The sequence below is a fragment of the Paroedura picta genome, chromosome 4 (genome assembly GCF_049243985.1).
Source record: "Paroedura picta isolate Pp20150507F chromosome 4, Ppicta_v3.0, whole genome shotgun sequence".
In the NCBI taxonomy this organism is placed as follows: Eukaryota; Metazoa; Chordata; class Lepidosauria; order Squamata; family Gekkonidae; genus Paroedura; species Paroedura picta.
Genome location: NC_135372.1, coordinates 67,740,308 through 67,759,898, shown reverse-complemented (window position 1 = coordinate 67,759,898; position 19,591 = coordinate 67,740,308). Strand labels below are relative to the sequence as shown.

The 19,591-nt window shown below is 39.8% G+C and overlaps 2 protein-coding genes across 20 annotated transcripts in view; one reads left to right on the top strand and one right to left on the bottom strand.

Moving 5' to 3' along the window:
• The window catches only part of NEXN (nexilin F-actin binding protein), a 46,950-nt gene extending 38,511 nt beyond the window's left edge, over positions 1–8,439 (top strand). For all 5 annotated transcript variants that reach the window (XM_077333274.1, XM_077333271.1, XM_077333269.1 and 2 more), the window contains 4 exons: positions 178–399; positions 5,498–5,683; positions 6,860–7,217; positions 7,302–8,439. In XM_077333274.1, coding sequence (XP_077189389.1) covers positions 178–399; positions 5,498–5,683; positions 6,860–7,217; positions 7,302–7,315 — 780 coding nt within the window. In that variant the 3' untranslated portion in view covers positions 7,316–8,439. The remainder of the gene's footprint in view (positions 1–177; positions 400–5,497; positions 5,684–6,859; positions 7,218–7,301) is intronic.
• Positions 8,440–9,189: 750 nt separating this feature from the next.
• The window catches only part of FUBP1 (far upstream element binding protein 1), a 41,068-nt gene continuing 30,666 nt past the window's right edge, over positions 9,190–19,591 (bottom strand). For 8 of the 15 annotated variants that reach the window (XM_077333252.1, XM_077333255.1, XM_077333256.1 and 5 more), the window contains 4 exons: positions 17,566–17,640; positions 14,131–14,190; positions 13,900–14,045; positions 9,190–11,515 (listed from right to left, as the gene is read on the bottom strand). In XM_077333252.1, coding sequence (XP_077189367.1) covers positions 11,411–11,515; positions 13,900–14,045; positions 14,131–14,190; positions 17,566–17,640 — 386 coding nt within the window. In that variant the 3' untranslated portion in view covers positions 9,190–11,410. Of the gene's footprint in view, positions 13,513–13,899; positions 14,046–14,130; positions 14,191–17,565; positions 17,641–19,591 lie in introns of all 15 variants that reach the window. The other 7 variants (XM_077333248.1, XM_077333259.1, XM_077333257.1 and 4 more) reach the window with 5 other exon arrangements.

The window sequence follows — 19,591 nt, the reverse complement described above, 5'->3', positions numbered from 1 at the left end:
TAAAGCTTGTTGCTGTAGGCTTAACATTTCAGTTACAGGTTAGCTAGCAAAAGAAACAGCAGGTGGACCAGAGAAGCTAGGGGTTCAAGCCATTTAATGCTCTACGAAAAATCAGTGTCAACAACATGATTAGCAGTTTGTCAAGAGTGGTCATGTAGCTTGTTTTATTTTTGACAGGACGAGGAAGAGTGTGAAACCTTTGAGTTAAGCAGGGAATATGAGGAACTAATAAAATTAAAAAGAAGTGGCTCCATTCAAGCAAAGAACTTGAAAAAAAAGTTTGAAAAAATTGGGCAACTGTCTGAAGAAGAAATACAGAAAAAAATTGAGGAGGAAAGAGCAAGGAGGAAAGCTATGGACCAGGAAATCAAAGAAAGGGAAGCAGAGAAATTTCATGAGGTATGTTGATATTCAGGTACATATGGAGAACATATTGTGCTGTGATTTTAACATTCTAGTGTAAGCAACGTGGCCTGCTCCATTTGGTCTTTTGGATTAGCTTCCAGCTTGTGGCTTCCATCTCCTAGGATCAGCCACTCTAATAAGAGTTGGTTGGTGGTATGAAAATAACTTTGTCATGCTTGCAAAGTACTATGATTCAGAGTATTTCTAGGAATTTCATACTCATCAAATTAAAATCTTCACCAATGAGTACCACTGATAGTTAGAATAGGTTAGTGGGGCCTACCCACCTATCGGATCACCATGGTAGTAAAAGCCAGTGAGACATGGTATCAGAAATTTCAACTGTTTACTATGCAAATGAGGCACACAGTAACTGATAAAACACCGAGGCATGACTCAAAGACTGGCTGTACCCTGGTTTCTATCAACTGGTTGAATAATAGCTACTAGAGGACTTACACTAAAGGTGTGTTTTTGACATTCACTCGTATTTCTGATTTTGTATTTTAACAGCTATCATTAAATGACAGCTAGGAACACACACAGCAATAAGGCTTGCATGGTGAGGCATCCTTTGCATGAACTAGTCACAACACCTTGGTGCCACCCATCTGAATTCTGTGGCACAGGAGTAATGTCTTACATGAGAATGTTCCACATGATTGCTTAAATGATATAGCTGTTAACATAGATCAGTCCATCATGGCAAGATCATGGTATGCATTGGATTCTGAATATACATTCCAGCTTTTGTGAATAAATTATTAGGTCTCCTACTGAGAACACAATCCGCTCATTTGAACTCAGCTGAACTAGCTTAGGGTGCAATTATCGGAAGATACAAATACTCTTTAAGGGGCTATTAAGAGTCTCTAAGGGGCTATTAATTACTTTATCAGCATACATCACTATATTTTAATCAGATGTTTGTGCTTGTGTTAAGAACTATCAAGTTGCTTCAGACTAAAGGCAGCCCTATGAATTAATGACCTTTAAAATATTCTATCATTAACAGCCTTGCTCAGGTCTTGCAAACTGAGGACTGTGGCTTCCTTGATTGAATCAATCCATCTCATGTTAGGTCTTCCTCTTTCCTTGCTGCTTTTAACTTCCCCTAGCATTATTTTGCAGTCTTCTCTTAGTGTGACCAAATTATGATAGGCTCAGTTTAATCATATATTAGCTTCAATGGAGACTTCAGGCTTGATTTGAGATTCCCTCCACATAAAACTACTGGGGTTATTATCTGTTATATAATATTTCACTAAGGGCTAAGTGGGTGGAGAGTGGGCATGGCATGTCATGTCCACTCAGAATTTTGACTCAATCATTGGGCCAAAATTCTGACAAGGCCTGCTCACCCAGCCCAGCCAGGGGCAAACTGGAGACATCGCTGCCAGTCTGTCCCTGACCACCGTAGGTCAGTAGGGCTGCCAAGACGGATGAGAACAGAGGCTTGGACAGGCTACACTAGCCCTTTTAGCCCCAAGGATGTCCTAACTGTCAGGTCCAACTTGTAACTTCCCTCCCTTTGCCTCAGAACCCTGACAGAGCTGGCAGGAGGCTGGTGAGTGCTCTCCCTCCCCCCTCTCTTCAGGCCTGCTGCAAAGGAGCCTCTGACTGAGCGGAAGGAGGTGTTTCCGAGAGCAACGCAGGGGAGTCTGAGGGCATGGGTGAGGGCATTCCTTTTGAAGGTGGGAGCTTTCCCTTTCAGCCAAGCAACTGGCTGTATGGGAGGCCACAGAAAAGCCCCTTCTCATTTAAAATACTGCTCTGGCCGGGGGTTAGACATAGCCAAGCCATGTGTCTTTCTTCTTCGCAACTCTCTGCAGATTTGAGGCCTACTGCACAGCGTTATTCTGCAGATGAAACTGTATGCTGTTGTGGAGGTTCATTTCCTGTTTCATCTGCCCAACAACCCTGTGCAGTAGGCCTCAAGTCTTTCAATTCAACAACCACCTGTGTGGGAAGCCTTAAATGTTTCTTCTCCACCACAAACCTGTCCAAAGTAGCCCTTTCTGCCTGGGGAGCTGATCTTTATACTCTGCAGATGAGCTGTAATTCCAGGAGCTCTCCAGGCCCCACCGGAGGTTGGCTACCCCTGGGTTGAAAATATTCCTGGAGGTTTGGAGGTGAAACTTCAAAATCGTACAATGCCTCAGAGTCGAGCCTTCAAATGAGCCATTTTTTCCTGCAGAGTTCATCATTATAATCTACAGATGAGATATCTAGATACTATGGAAGACGCTTGCAGGCTGCTGTTGGGAGGGAGTGGTGCGGGTGTGTCCCTACTGGGCTATGGGCAATAGCCAGCCCTTACCAGCAACTTTTTGTATTCTTGGGCGCAGACAGACAGATCAGCATCAGTCCTGTGAGTCTGGAAAGTGCAGGAAGATCTAAATAAAGAATATTTATAGCCTGAAACTGTAAATAGTGAACAAGTAAATGGCTGGAGAGACATGGGAACTGAATGACTTTTTCAACCTTGGCCTGGCAAATAAAAAGTTTAAAAAACCTTACTAAGGTCATGACTGCTGTGCAAAGAGACTTCCTCTTATCGTTGCCAGCTTCCATGTGAGGCTCTCTAACCCACCTCCCTCACGGGGAGTCTGCTATAGGGAGAGGAAGGAAACTGCTTTGAGACACCCGAGGCCTGCTGGGTTACTGCAGGTCATTCCCAGTTCTCTCAGACCTCTCACAGCCCCACATCCCTCACAGGTTGTCTATTGTGGGGAAACAAAGGGAAATTACTTGTAAATTACTTTGAGACTCCTTTGGATAGTAAACAACAGGGTACAAAAATCCAGTTCTTCTTCTAAGGAGCAACCATGAAAGAAGCATGTGGGCACATAACATTTTATCAACAGTGAAAAAATGGAGACAGAAGGAGAAGGGTGAACACCTGTGTACTGTGACTACCCCAAGTGTATTAGGGCAGGGGGACATTTCGGTGTCTGTGGCTTAATTCACACAAGAAGGGAAATGACACAGAACTGGGAAGAATTGGTTGCCATGTAATCTCCACCTAAGAAGAGTCTCCAATCTGATTTACCCTTCACATATCTGAAGGCATGGTTCTGGAAAGCTCATCTGTAACACTCAACGAACATTCCAAACCACAGGTTCTTGATACCCATATCTCCACACCCATGCCCTCATATGTCACGCTACCACAACCTACCACACAACAGACACATTCAACCCCATGTCCTTAGACTGGACAAATCCTCCCCTTCCTCTTCCCACAGCCAAGCTCTAGCACCCATTGTATTCCTGGATACAACAGGCTTTGCCCCTAGTTTTAAATAACTTTTCTGGAACCCATTATGTCAGAATATCAGATCCGTAATCATATTAATGTATTTCTATTCAGTTTGCTTGAAAATACAAAGAAGGCTTGAGTTACACCTCTTGAATGTGTCAGTATTTTCCAGTATACTGTGCATCTATAAGTTCAGTGACCAGCTTTTCCTTCCCACTACTGCAAAGTAGATAAAAGCACCTGATAAATTTGGCCACCAAAATCCATTTGATTCTTTCATTCTTCTTATTAAAATAATCTTTGCTATCATGGTTTAACAGTTCTAGTGCACTATACATATATATATATATCTTACACTACGTTTTCAGCAGTTCATAGTATGTAAACTTGGTGCCTTCACCAACTGGGGGGTCTGAATTAACTTTTGCTCTCACGTAATGGCCATATGTGATTTTCCATTATTTGAAAGAACTTAAAATGTTTTGTCAGTTATTAGTGTAGAAATTAATATCTGATTTTCAAGATCCAGATGTTTAGGGGGGATTAAAGAAGCAAATGCATGCTACAGGGGCTTTTGTTTGGCACCCTTTCAGGAATTGGTTTCTTCTTTCACTTATGAGAACCAACTAAACCCAAGGTCATATATTATGAAGGTGTGAAAGGACATGAAGTGTACTTCTGCAACTGGATCTACACCTTTAGAACATTAGACCAGGCATACAAAAGGTATCTTATACATAATTTGTGATTCATACTTCTGAGGACATGCTGAACATTCAAAAGGCTCCAGAGCAAGCCCCCACCTGCCATGAGCCTTCTGAATGTTCAAAGCAGTGGGAGAAGTCCCGTACCCCTGTAGAGCACTGTGAGAAAGCTTCCTGAGACCTGTAGCACCAGAACCAGGGAGGCAGGCAGAGTCTTTCCGGTTGGGGAGGGATGCAGCATGGCTCACAGAGTCCCCTGCCACACAGAGCGCAGGGAGGAATCTTCCTGCACTCCAGTGGTGGCACCAGGGCCAGGTATGTAAACTTGGTGCCTTCACCAATTGAGGGGGGTCTCTAAAAGAAAATTTTGCTCTCACATGATGGCCATATGTGATTTTTCTTTATTTGACACTGGCTCTTTCAGCTCCACCTACCCCAGGGTGCAAAGACAAGGCACTTTCCAGGGGCAGGGATGGGGAAAGGCGCTGCTTGGCTCTTCAAGTTTCCTCTTCCCCCTTCAGAGAAGCTTCTCTGCACCCTGCAGGGTGGCAGCAGGGCTGAGGAGCTGGCCACCACCTCCCAGTGCCGAGGGGTCCTGCCATGCTCTTTAATAGCCCCCCCTCGTTCAGAGAGATGCCTTTCTGTGCCCACTCCCTTTAAATCTTCCCCCCTACCCTCCAAAGCTCCTATCTAATGCCCAGTGCATTCCTGAGCACACTGGGCTTTACTTTTAGTAATAATATATAAATTTTGGAAGAGTTATAGAATGCTGAAACACTAACAGCATTAGTTCAGTGTAGAAGACTTATCTACAGCAGTAGGCTTGTCTTAGATATGGTATCTTCTCAAGCTGTTACAAAAAGGTAGTATCGGTGCATACATTATACTATATATAAAGAATATAATCACTGCTACAAAGTCTTTAATGCCTTGGTTTTGCTACAACCCTCTTTTGTCAAATATCCATTTAAAGGAGTGAAGGTTGGCCACACAGGGTGTTTTTCTTTAGTTTGTTACCACAACCACCATGTTGAACAAATGCAGCAATATGACCCTTTAGAAATGCTAAATTTTAATGTCTTGAGTGTAGTGTTTATCTCCCTCCCATGTTTTTCAACTTCGTTAGGAAGATGAAGTAGATGTGAAGCCAGCCACAAAATCTGAAGCTCCATTTACACACAAAGTCAACATGAAGGCTAGATTTGAAAAAATGGCAAAAGCAAGAGAGGAGGAGGAACAGAGGAGAATTGAAGAACAGAAGCTTTTACGCATGCAATTTGAACAGAAAGAAATTGATGCAGCATTACAAAAGGTATTCATAGTATTCTCTGCAAAACTAGAATAATCTGGTGTGTCAAGGCAGCAAGGGGCTTAAGAACATTGTAATAAATGCTCAAGTGAGCTGAGACTGAGGACAGAAAGTTAACTGTTGGTAAAAGTGGAGGACTGTATTGAGCCCACAAAGTACTGTACTAAGTGAGTGGCGCTTCCACATGGGAGGAGTGAGCTTGAAAGAGCTACGCAAGCAAGGCGGTAGCTGTCAGATGTTTTCAAACTCCATATCCAACTGCGATATTGAAAAACCAATGGAATATACATACATGATCTAGGTCAAGATGTGGTGTGTGCCAAGCATTTTAAGGAAGTAGGTGGGCCCAGGTGAAACTTTAGCCAGTAGGGCTTCTGATTGGCTTGCAAATTCAAAAAAAAACATTACCTTGGCAGCAGTTGCCATGACAGCACAAAGATCTTTACTGCATAAATGAAGGTAAGCCATGTGTCTCCAATACTTTAAAACAATGTTCGGTTTTAAAAGAATTAAGCAGAGTTTCTACCTGAATATTGAGTTCCTATGAGTGCTAAACAAGACATTTTGTGGTTCGTTCTGCCTTGTGTCAGAATTCCAAAGATCCCCACATGCTCAGAAAAGTTGGAGACTTCTGGTCTAAGTACTTTACACGCCAATATTCTGTGAATCATGGTACAGTATTTGCTGGCATATAAGACTACTTTCCCCCCCTGAAAAACATGCCTGCAAGTGGGGGGGGGTCGTCCTATACGCCGGGTGCACTTCGGTTGGGATAGACATGGCTGCCCATAGTGGCCTCCCGATGCCCGCCCACCTCATTCTACATACCATCCAGTATTGCGCAGTATCCAGCGCGGACACAGTGGGTCATCAGCGTGGCTGCGGCGAGCATCAGCAGCGAGACAGGGTGCCAGCCTTTTCAGCGTGACCGGCCCGTTCTGCTCGGCGGGAAGCAGCGGCGCTCCAGCCCACCCCTTGTCTACAGAGCTCGCACATGCACACTAGTGCCGGTCACAGGGAGATGCAGGGGCGGGGTGGAGGCGCTGCGGCCGTACAATGGTGACAATGACACGTAAAGTGATGTAATGTAACAAATTCTATATTTCGAGTGGAAATGTTGGGGTCGTCTTATACGCCGGCAAATACGGTAGTTTTCATAATTCTTATTTTAAAATGCAGAAAAAGGAAGAAGAGGAAGACGATGAGGGGAACGTTAATGGCTCAGTTTATGAAGATGAAGAAGAGCAAGCAAGGTCTGGCGCCCCATGGTTCAAGAAGCCTCTTAAAAATGTGTCAGTTGTAGATGGTGAACCAGTGAGATTTACAGTCAAAATAACTGGAGAACCCAAACCAGAAATTACATGGTGGTTTGAAGGGGAAATGTTGCAGGACTGTGAGGACTATCAATATATTGAGAGAGGAGAAACCTACTGTCTTTACTTACCAGAAACTTTCCCAGAAGATGAAGGAGAGTATATGTGTAAAGCGGTAAACAGCAGAGGAACAGCAGCTAGCACCTGTATTCTCACCATTGAAAGTAAGACTTAGCATTTTAATGACAATTTACATCATTTTTTTCTGTATCAGTTCTTAATTCTCTTCTTCTTTTTCCTTCTTCTAGCTGATGACTATTAACAGCCTATTTTTCTGGAGCCTTCCCTTTCTAAATTTACTTCATTTATCTCTCTCTCTGTGGTGGGGCCAGCAAGAAAAATGTCTGTCATTCCTGAAATAAGACACCTGATGGCCTGTTCTTATGCTTCTGTATTTCAAACTTATTTGACCACTTTTGTAACCTGAAGCATTATGGCTCAACCCCCACCCCACCCCTTTCTTACACTAATGCATTTCTTCATACAAGGCTATTTCCAGCAGGCTTCATGTGAAGCAGCTTGCTAACTCATTACACTAGTTTTCATGATGTCAGTATAAGAACAGCTTGTACCAGTGTAGTGAAAAACAAGTGCATCGTGAACTGCTTCACACAAGTAGTCTTCTGCCTGGAAGCGCCTCTGGATTTTTAGCAATTTTCATGCCATTGTTTGCACATGTGAAATTAGGGCAAAGACACAGGGGAAAGCAAAACTAAGTCGTTCCCACAGCCAAAGACCAATTAATTGTTCTACATTAATGTTGCCCTCAATTTCTTTGATCTGGAAAGGGTTACTGGGAAAAATTTAGTAGTCAAATTTTAGTCATTTAATTGGTTTCTTGTTTAATACAATATTGTCCTTTTAATCTGCTTGAATAACAAAATCATAGTTGATTGGAAGCAGATTTATGTACTTATCATGTATATGCGGTTGTCAAAGTTCTTTGAAATATTTACATTTATAATTTTGTATTAGAATCTGATTTTGTCCAGAATCTTACCCATACTAATGAACTAAATTTTCATGATACTGGATGATTTTTCAACTTGAACCTCTTGTAATGAATCATCTCACTGCACAAATAGCACCATCAGTAAATAAGGTTTTTATACGTAGAAAAAGTAGTCATTACAGATTTGCTTTTGTTAATGGAATGCTGCAAACTAAATCCCAATACAGGCTACCATACACACACTGAAAAGAATTTAGCAATATGGAACAAGTAAATAGAATTCTGCACTAGATTTTGGCGATATTTAATTGGCCAGGTTTTAGAAAGTTATAATAAAATTTTATACAAAATGTAACTGGCTTTTAAAATCTATGTACCAAATTCCCTATGCTGTGTTCTGAATTGGAAGGTTAATAAATCTATGTTGAGTCTCATGTGACTTTGTGTCATTTCAAAGGTAATGGCCATGCACCCCTATCTACAGTTATTGGACATATTGGGATTGTGTCTTATGAAATGAAGCATATCTTCCTACTTTCCATCTCCCCATAAAGACATTGCCTAGGGATGCTTACAGACAAATCACCACACAGCAGAGAAGACAAACTGAATCAAACTGGCCTCTTCCCTTTCATCAGTTGATATGCAATAGTCTATGGCAGTGGTCCCCAACCTTCTTATCACTGGGGACCACTCAATGCCGGGGACCACTCAACGCCTTTTACTGAGGCCTGGTGGGGGGGGGGTAGTTTACTCCTCTACTCTCAACCACTGCCCTAACGCTCTCTGATTGCTATGATCATGACAATGACAAATCAATGGGAACCCTGAGCTTGTTTCTCTGCAACAAGATAGTCCCATCTGGGAGTGATGGAAGACAATGACACCCAAAGTGTGTTGTAAAGGGCCGGGGGGGGGGGGGATGAAGTAAAGGGCCGGGGGGGGGGGGGGAGAAGGCGTCCTTAGGGGGCCCACCTCCAATTAGTCGAAGGACCACATGTGGTGCGGCCCACAGGTTGGGGACCGCTAGTCTATGGCAAATTGCGCCCCTCCATAACCCTCAGGCTTTCTGACCACAATGTTAGTTAATTCCACAACCCAGCAATTTAATATTATGGGTCAAAGGCACTTGCAAACTAACTTTTTCAGATAAAAATTGATGTAGAGAAAAGAAACAAGACAAATCACTCATTAGTTTACATTTATTGAGAACTCATACAAAACATTACAATTAATGTATTTTCGTGAATACATACAATGTCTTATTGCAAGTTCAACACAACATAGTGTAAAGCATTTGATTTACCTCAAGTCCAAGCTGCATCTCCCTAAGATACTCCCATCACAGTAGCCTTTTAAAGACAATCTTCTTTTTAAAAAACATGGATAGTTTCTGTAGAGAATACTCTCTCAGGATGAAAATGCATCTTGCATGCATATAAGAAAGACTGCATAAACTTTAGGATACTAACAAGTAGGAGAAGTGGATCTGATGTATGCATTATGCAGGCCCAATGTCTTGCTTTATGAAATGCTAGTATACGAAAGAGACCTAGACAGTCTACACTCTTAACTTTATGAAAAGAAAGGTTGCCCAGCTGCTCAAAATATTTTGTGGAAAGAGGGAAATTAGTGAATGATATAGCCTCCCTAGCCCCTAAAACATGTAATTTCTACAAAAGATATAGCTAATGAATTATTTTTAAATCAGCAAAGCTTGACCATACAGAACGCACACTAAACAGTGAACTGTGAGCATCACTCAGTTAAAATGTAAATATGTTATTTTAGTTCCTTTGGAAGCATGCATTACTCACATCTGATTCTAGTTAGGGTACTCTAACATTCCATATTAAAAATTTGCATTTATTTTTTTCTGCTAAATCACAAGAACTGCTCAAGAAAAACTAATGTTCCTGGAAGAAATCAGAGACTGAAACTGAACAGCAAAGCTACACAATGTCAGAAGATGCCTAATGTTCCACTAGCACGAAGGAAAAAATAATGCTTAGTCTGTTAAATCACCTCCTATGTCAGAAATATCAATCTTTTCTCTTTCTTCCCTTTCCTTGCATTGTACTACAATTTAAGCTGTGTTTATAGAAATGGAGTGGCAAAAATAAAACTGTTTTAAAATGTGGAAATGAAATCCAGCCCAGATGAAGTTCTTTAGCAGCTCAACAGCACAACACAAACCTAGTTCCCAATAAAAATGAAATCTGACATGTTGAACTACAACAAAAAATGAAGTGGCTTGAGGGTATTCAAGTACAACTATTAAATTTAGTTGTGAAATGCAAAACATATCTATGCTTGACTATTTAGCAACGTGTAAATTGATAGATGGCTTGTATTATTACCACATAACAAATTACGGAACATTTATGTCAAGCAAATAGCACTTAAAAGAATGAGAAGCGATTAAAACAGGCAAATTATACCCTACACCATTAAGTATGGGATACATTTAAAATCGGTATTTTGCCAATTTTACCTTCTACATGGAGCCCTTCTACGGTCCATGCTCATCGGCTCACCATGGCCATACACTCAAAGGAATCCTCTTTATTGGAAGTAACTATCTCAGGACCTGATTTTATGAGCTATGATTTGGTGCTTGCAGCATCTTCAGCACTGTGTGTGAAAATGAAGGCAGTATTTTTGAACAGTTTTCTTTGATGCAGAGAAAAACAGGACTTTCGAGAAAATCAAAACATTTTATTAAGTGACAAACAAAAAAACTGATGGTACTGCCTTAATATTGTCTAAATTAAAAAATTGTACCAGTTAAGCTATCTAGATAAGCCATAACACAAAACATTTTAAACTGGCAAAAATATACAGCAATTCAGCTGAAATACCAAAGAAATCACTATAAAAAGGAAAGATTTGCCAAACCGTTAACATTTTACTGGCACACATGCTTTCTATTAAACTATTCTGCAAAATTCAAGTCTAAATTTTCCTTCTGTATCAAATCAAATAAGCAAGCTAGATTAATTTGTTTTATGGCTATTATGGTGTATAACAAAAAAAATCAGACATCAGTCTTGGGAATTAGAGAAACACAGTATGCTTGAGTACATAGTACTGGGTATAACATTATTTTCATTATAAAAGCATTTGTGAAGGCTGTTGAAGTTCTGACCAAGTATTTCCTGTATCTTGAAAAAATAATTTATATTCATTTGTAACAACTTAGCTACTGAGGGAAAAATAGTAAAAGTGACTTACTCAAAAATTATTGCAGCAATCCACTTATCTTTTAAAAATAAAGATACACATTTACCCAGAAATGTAAATAATTGTTTCAGACTTTCCACTGGAATTGAACCATAGATAGCAGAATACATTTGGGGAAGATATTGGCAGATTGCTTTTGAATACACAACCACAAAAAAAATCTCACAGGGACAACATTAATATGAAATATGTATTTATACACTTCCTTAGGTTGTGCTTACCTGTGCTTTTTGCAGCAGAACCTAAGGTGGAAGGTCTGGGAAGGCACTGTGAAGTATAAATAATTGCACTGTTTGCAATTAATAAAGATTTTATACTTTAAATGAATCAAAATCAACAGCCTCCATTTGGTGAATGATAAAGAATCTGGTGAATTTTTTGTTGTTTAGTTAGTAGCTATACCGTTCTCCAATAAGCTACAGAAGAATCATGCAAAGTAATTGCTCTAGAGTTTTTATAGCCTACTCTAATATATTCAGTAATTTCCTAGTAATCTTTTCAAAATGTCTACTTTAAATCCTAATGTAAATTGGGAAAAAAATAAATTCCCTCCTGATTCTACAGTACAACAAAATGCATTTCTAGCTATCTGTGCAGTAAACGACTTCATTTCTGAGCTTCATTTCATTCTTCTCTAGCAACCACTCTAAGGTATATTCTCAAAAAGATCCCCAACAAAATCTTTTCCAGAGGTAAGGCTATTATTATTCCAGAGGTAAGGTTATTAACACATACCTATATCACCAAATATAAGCAGACAAACTGAAGACAAAACAACGTCCTCCTTACAAGCAATTTAAACTTGGTTAACAATGCACAAATTTATAACTGAATATATCTTGTTTCTGAACCCCTAATGAAAAAATGTTACTTAAGTACATGACAATTTAGCTACAACTAAATGTCTCAGCAATACTTACCCATAAAGCCCACACACACATATATATGCACACCTACGTTTCTGAATTAAGAAGCAGTTATAATTTTCTAGGATATCAGCACTGTATTTTATTCCAACATAATATTCACACAGGTATGGCATTTGCATTATGTGGAACATTGACAAAAAGATACTGTTGCAGTTCATCATTTTGTCATTCTGTTGTACTTACAGTGCAATGCTCCTTGAAGGAACAATCAAAGATGATACACAGCACAGTCCTCCTCACCCCTATAGAGCTAGTTCTATACTGGCTGGATCAAACCTGCACTTCAACAGACAATGGCAAGACAGACTGTATTGCATGTAATCTAATATATGCAAAAAAGCAAACAGTGGATTTTAACAGAACACCAATTTTTTTCAGTATTAATATTAAGAATAAAACGCTTTATGGAGACTTTTCATAATATAATTGAATGACTAGTCTTCAGCATTTTAAAATAGACCTTATCTGTTAAGCACTCCCAGGATTCCAAAAAGAATGTTTTCTATAACAAATGCAGTTTGGTAACTAAAAGCATATAAACCTTACTACACTGAATTCTCAACCGAAGTGCAGCAAACTGACTGCTTTGCACATCTGATTTCTACAACAATTTTAATAACATGCCTGAAAAAATATACTGAAAAATCAAATCATGTATAAAAACAACCATTAACTATAGCAGCTATATGGGTCTGAGACAGTGGCCATGAATAAAAAGAAATGTCAACTGTTAATGCAATAGAAGTATGTCAAGAAACACCTTCACATACATGCAAATTTTAATCAAGTAAAAAGAAGAGGGTATCAAGATGCTAAGCAGCGAAATACAACAAAAGAAATCCTCCTAAACTATTCTGCAAATGGAGAATACCAATGTCAAACTCAAACTTTCAAGGGAAAAAAATCTTACTTGTGTACATGTACAGCATTGCTAACAAATCGCTGAATTCTGGGGACCCACATATCCAACTTACCGACACAGGAGGTTTCATATTATTTATTGTAAAGCACAAAACAGGCATTTAAAAGTGATCAAGTATACATTGAAAAAAGTACATTTATATCACAAAGCATTGACCACATAATAGTTGCAAATACATTTGCTGGAATGTGTACATCTACACTAATGTACTAAAAACAAACCAAGTTCATTTCTACACAGAAATATTACCTCCTATCAGTAGTGATAGATATTTTGTACATTTTCAAAACACTATTTTTAAACCAAACAAAATTATGATCTTCATCAAGGCGTCTGCATCCACACATTTAACAAAGGTTTTTTCCCCCACATAATGAAGCAAATACTGTATTGTCCACTTCTTATTATTGGCCCTGTGCGAAGAAATACATAAGAGATACACAAAAAGTTAAAGAAAATCCTTTAAAAATTGTGCTAACTCAGGAGTGAAGCCTTTAAGAAAGAAAAATTGGTTAATGTAATGGTGGTGGCTTCCTGCATGGCTTTCAAAAACCCTGGGAGGAGAAATTTTTATTGATCAAAAGCACTGAATGTATGCGAAGAAAGAGAAAGACAGAACTCCAGTTAACTGAGAGCATGAATTTATTTACTAAGTATCCTTTGCCAGGAAAAAGAATGCATACTCCAGAACAGTAACAGAGTGGGAGACATGCAAAAACAAAAAGAGAAGGAATAAAAATAACCCCAAGAAATAACAACAAAAGTCACTAATATAGCCAAATAATTCAAGATGGTTATACCTGTGGTGCTGGAGGATGTTGCGGCATTCCTTGTGGACTGGTCTGGGCATAATAAGCTGCCTGCTGTCTATAGTATTCAGCCCATGCGGCACTATAATCGGGCTGACCTGCTGGTGGTGCCCCTGCTGGAGCTGGAACTGCCTGACCTAGAATAAATGCAAATTACACAACTCTGGTGCCATAACAAGAACAAATGAAGCTCAAAATAATCTCATTTCTAACAAACATTACCTTGCTTCTTGTAATATTCCTCCCAAGCCTTTGAATAATCTTGTGGCTGCCCTTGTTGACCTGAAAAACCCCCCATATTTTAATGTAAACAAAGCTCCCAGGTACACCAAAATTACAGACAATACAGAGGAAGAGTTCTTTGCTGTTTTATTTGAAGTATAGTGCAAGAAAGAAAAAGGATATTAAACTGCAAGTTTCTACAGTATGTTTTGTTGAATAATCTGTATCAGAATCAGAATTTAGGAAAAAAACCCTAAAATTTTACCCACTGCTGCTTAAATTTTAGCATATTAAAATGCGCTTTACAATAGGTCACATACTAATAATACATGGGTGTATGGGACAGCCTATGGCAGCAGATAGGAGCAAATGTCTAAACTTTCCCCACAAAGGGTGTAACATCTGAGAGCTCAAATGAGTGAATGTACTGATGTATTCTCACTCTACACATAATACAGAATGTGCATTCTCTGTGAAAGAGAATAAGTAACTGGGGACAGATCCCTATTTAACAGCTGTATTAGGTCGCTGCCATTGTCATTGCCATATGTGTAAACTTATTTAATCATTTTATGGGGATTTTAATTGTATGGATGCTTTCATTATGTTAACCGCCATGAGCCAGTTATGGGAGAGGCAATATGAATATAAAATAAAACTAATAATAATAAAGCTTGAAGCCTTAAAATGCATATATTAATACTTTCCAATACTAATACATAAGAATTTCCTGTCAAATCGTGTGACTTTAAAAGCTGCCCCAAATCTCTCTGACTGCCTATCAGTAGAAGCATACAGTATACACTACAAGGGAGAAGAATAAAACACTGGCAGTTCATAGTGATCACAATGTATGGATTCCTCTACAATGCATGACTTATTTTGTGTTCTTTTAATAATTAAGATTAATTTTCCACATGTGCACACACTAAATAAAGCAGTATCATTATGGCCTTATAGAGTAATACTTGAAGAAAGCAACAGATTTTAATCCAGAAGTCTAATTATCCATGCATGAACAAGCCAGCATATAAGAATTTCCCACACATATTACAAGGTAATAAAATTAACTAGAAATGTTGCCTTCTGATTTTTCTGCAATCCATTCAATTGAGAAACAGCTACTGTAGCTCACCACCAGTAGGTTGCAAGCAAAGTGTGTGTGTGTTTTAAAGAAGACTGAGTTTAGAAACATCACAGCTGATCTTGCCCTTCCTCCAAAGAACCTGGGGGTCCATGGGGCTATTCTGCTTTACGTACAAACAAAATTCTGAGGAATGCTATAAGCCTGGGGGATATCAATTAAGCTTCATGTTTTAATCCCAGTCTGTCCCCATGTTTTTCATTGACCATAGTCAATACACAATCAATTATGCTTTGTATTCAGAATCATACTGCAACACAAAAAATGTGTAGCCTGCCAAGTACAAATCTAACACAGGCAAAGTTGAAAAATATTAGGCATACCTCATAATTATATCTGAAATGGTTGTCCACTAGTAATTTACAGAAATAAATTCCTGCATTCTTGGAAATGACCCTGAATATTCATATTGTGCTCCAATTACAGCATCAAACGATAGATCCTTGTGCACAAGCGGAAGTAGGGATGCCAGTCCCCAGGTGGGGCCTGGGGATCCCCTGGGTTTACAGAGTTCCTCTGGAGAAAATGGCTGCTTCTGGGGGTTCAACTCCATAACATTATACTCTACTGAAATCCCTCCATGCCCTAATTTCTGTCTACTCCCAGATCTATCCCCAAGTTTCCAGGGGGATATTTCCCAACCTGGAGTAGTCAACCCTGCCTGCTCATGTAGGGTGTGTGCATGGATTCCATGTCACCCCTATCTGCAGGCTCTTGTACATTTATGAAGGTTTCTTCCAATGCAGTCAATTTTATGCCAGTGGGATTTTATACTATAAATCCATATAATCTGTTATAGTTATAATTATTACCAAGTTTTAATAGCAGCACAAAAAATTATAAACTATCCCCTGCACATTTTGGTGTGTACAGTAAGGGATCCACAAAGACGTGTGTGTGTATCTCATTTTCTGACACCCTCTCTGGCTTTTCCTCTTTGCTTCCCCACTCAGCAACTGCAGCATCTCCCCTTCCCTTCTGTCCCACCCACCTACCAATTCCTTTGCTTTTTCCCATGGCATCCGCTGCCCCACCATCCTCCACATTTTCCTGTTTCTGTACTACATTCTTTTTTGCACCTCCCTGCCATCAACTTCGCCTCCTGTTCTCTCTATCTTCTACCTTTTGGGCCTCTTTCCTCATCTCCTTAGTGATACTGAGGCTTCGAATCTTCAGAAATGTTAGCTGTGGGTTCCCTAGCAATCCCCACAATGGTCACCAAAAGCCTCACAGTGCAGACTTGCAACATTTCAGTGGCATACCTACCTTGAAGCAAACTTTCTTTATCATATTTGGGATTTTACTAACCCCAAATAATTTTTTTACATTTCATGTTTTATAAAGACTGGAACTTTTGTCTTTTAAGTATATAGTAGTCTCTATATATAATATATATGAATAAGAATACAAGGAAATGGAAAAGAATTGGCGTTTTCACCTATTAGCATATTATATCCACAAAAGTTCAGTTCAGTTCAGCACTCATTTTGAGAAAGCTGAGCAGTACAATTAATTTTAAAATGCTCACTTCAGCTTTACTGCCAAAGACTAGATTTCACAAAAGCCATGATTTTATCAAAATAGGTAATCTGTGAATTCTATCCCTTTTTTCCTCTCTAATACAGAACATTTCCTCCCAGTTTTTCATGTGTAGTTATAACTTAATGGGTAACCTGGAAGTGCCCTGAGGCACACAAAGGACACAAATAATAGTGCTGATCTACTTCAAAAACTAAGATCAGCGTTACTTCTAGTTTAAGAAGACTTCTACCAGCAAAAAAGTCCAACAGAAGATACAAGAGGGGCGCAACTTCTCCCTTGTGTAGTTATCTTTTACAAATATCCCCCTCCACACCTCTTCAATGCTCAGATAGCTGTTCAGGGAAGGTAAAAATATCTCACTCTGCTTTCCGTTGCACAGGATCCAATTTCAGGAAAACCTACTCCCACCTTGGCTATCAGGAGAACAGTGGCAGAATTTATAACAAATTTATAATAGTGGGCATACACACATACTAAATAAAATACTCTCCACGTAAAATAGTTATGCTTGGGTACACTTCCTTGTCAAACCAGTTTTGCTACAAAGATACTGGGTGCAAGCAAGTGGTGGCAAATTATCTTTTAAATTCCCTGAGGCAACAAAATAAATGCAACATTCTATGTAAAGCCAAAGCATAATGACCTTAAATGTTTTACTAGTACTAATGAAATAGTCATATAAAACAAAACTTCTCAGAAGCGTATCATAGGAGTCTGAGTTTTTATTCAAGAGGAAATGCAAAACATACCCATTTTTTTGTAGTACTCTTCCCATGCCTTGGTGTAATCTACTTGCCCTGCTGGTGCTGGATTTGGCTGATCTCCTAATTGAATAAAAAACAAAATACTGCTAAAGCAGACCAAAATTTATATAGAACATTGCAAAATATTTCACCTGTGAATGGAAATAAGCAATTCAAATTTGTTTATTCTGTTTATCTGAAAACCTTTGAGGAAAGCTTGTAGTCTACTTCTGTGCCTGCTTAAACAGATATTTCTGAGCATAAGCATTAAATTGTCACTCACAGCTGACATCAATCTAGTACATAACTTTTTAATGTTGTTGTTGTTGTTGTTATGTGCGCAGTCGTGTCCAACCCATCGCGACCCCATGGACAATGATCCTCCAGGCCTTCCTGTCCTCTACCATTCTCCGGAGTTTGCCTTGCCCCACTAATGTATTTTTTGTTGTTATGTGCGAAGTTGTGTCCGACCGATCGCGACCCCATGGACAAAGATCCTCCAGGCCTTCCTGTCCTCTACCATTCTCCGGAGTCCATTTAAGTTTGCACCTACTGCTTCAGTGACTCCATCCAGCCACCTCATTCTCTGTCGTCCTCTTCTTCTTTTGCCCTCGATCGCTCCCAGCATTAGGCTCTTCTCCAGGGAGTCCTTTCTTCTCATGAGGTGGCCAAAGTATTTGAGTTTCATCTTCAGGATCTGGCCTTCTAAAAAGCAGTCAGGGCTGATCTCCTCTAGGACTGACCGGTTTGTTTGCCTTGCAGTCCAAGGGACTCGCAAGAGTCTTCTCCAGCACCAGAGTTCAAAAGCCTCAATTCTTTGACGCTCGGCCTTCCTTATGGTCCAACTTTCGCAGCCATACATTGCAACTGGGAATACCATAGCCTTGACTAAACGCACTTTTGTTGGCAGGGTGATGTCTCTGCTTTTTAGGATGCTGTCTAGATTTGCCATAGCTTTCCTCCCCAGTAGCAAGCGTCTTTTAATTTCTTTGCTGCAGTCCCCATCTGCAGTGATCTTGGAGCCCAGGAAAATAAAATCTGTCACTATCTCCATTTCTTCCCCATCTATTTGCCATGAATTGAGAGGGCCGGATGCCATAATCTTTGTTTTCTTGATGTTGAGTTTCAAGCCAACTTTTGCACTCTCCTTCTTCACCCGCATCAACAGGCTCTTTAGTTCCTCTTCACTTTCTGCCATTAGAGGGGTATCATCTGCATATCTGAGGTTGTTGATATTTCTCCCTGCAATCTTGATCCCAATTTGTGACTCCTCTAATCCCACATTTCTCATGATGTGCTCTGCATACAAGTTAAATAGGCAAGGCGACAGTATACAGCCTTGCCGAACTCCTTTCTCAATTGTGAACCAGTTAGTGATTCCATGAGTTCCATTAAGAACTTGCCATAATTTGTTGTGCTCCACACAATCAAAGGCTTTAGCATAGTCAATGAAGCAGAAGTAGACGTTCTTCTGGTACTCCCTAGAGCCTTCTCCATGATCCAGCGTATGTTGGCAATTTGATCTCTAGTTCCTCTGCCTCTTCGAAATCCTGCCTGTACTTCTGGAAGTTCTCGGTCCACATATTGCTGGAGCCTCGCTTGTAGGATTTTGAGCATAACTTTGCTAGCATGAGAAATTACTGCAATGGTGCGGTAGTTTGAACATTCTTTGGCATTGCCCTTCTTTGGGATTGGAATGTAAACTGACCTTTTCCAATCCTGTGGCCATTGTTTTCCAAATTTGCTGGCATATTGAGTGTAGCACTTTTACTACATCGTCCTTTAAGATTTTGAATAGTTCAACTGGAATGCTGTCACTACCACTAGCTTTATTGTTGCTCAGACTTCCTAAGGCCCATTTGACTTCACATTCCAGGATGTCTGGCTCCAGGTCAGTAACTACCCCATTGTGGTCATCAGGGATGCTAAACTCGCTGTTGAATAGTTCTTCTGTATAATTTTGCCACCTTTGTTTAATCTCTTCTGCTTCTGTGAGGTCCCTACCATTTTGGTCCCTTATCATACCCATCTT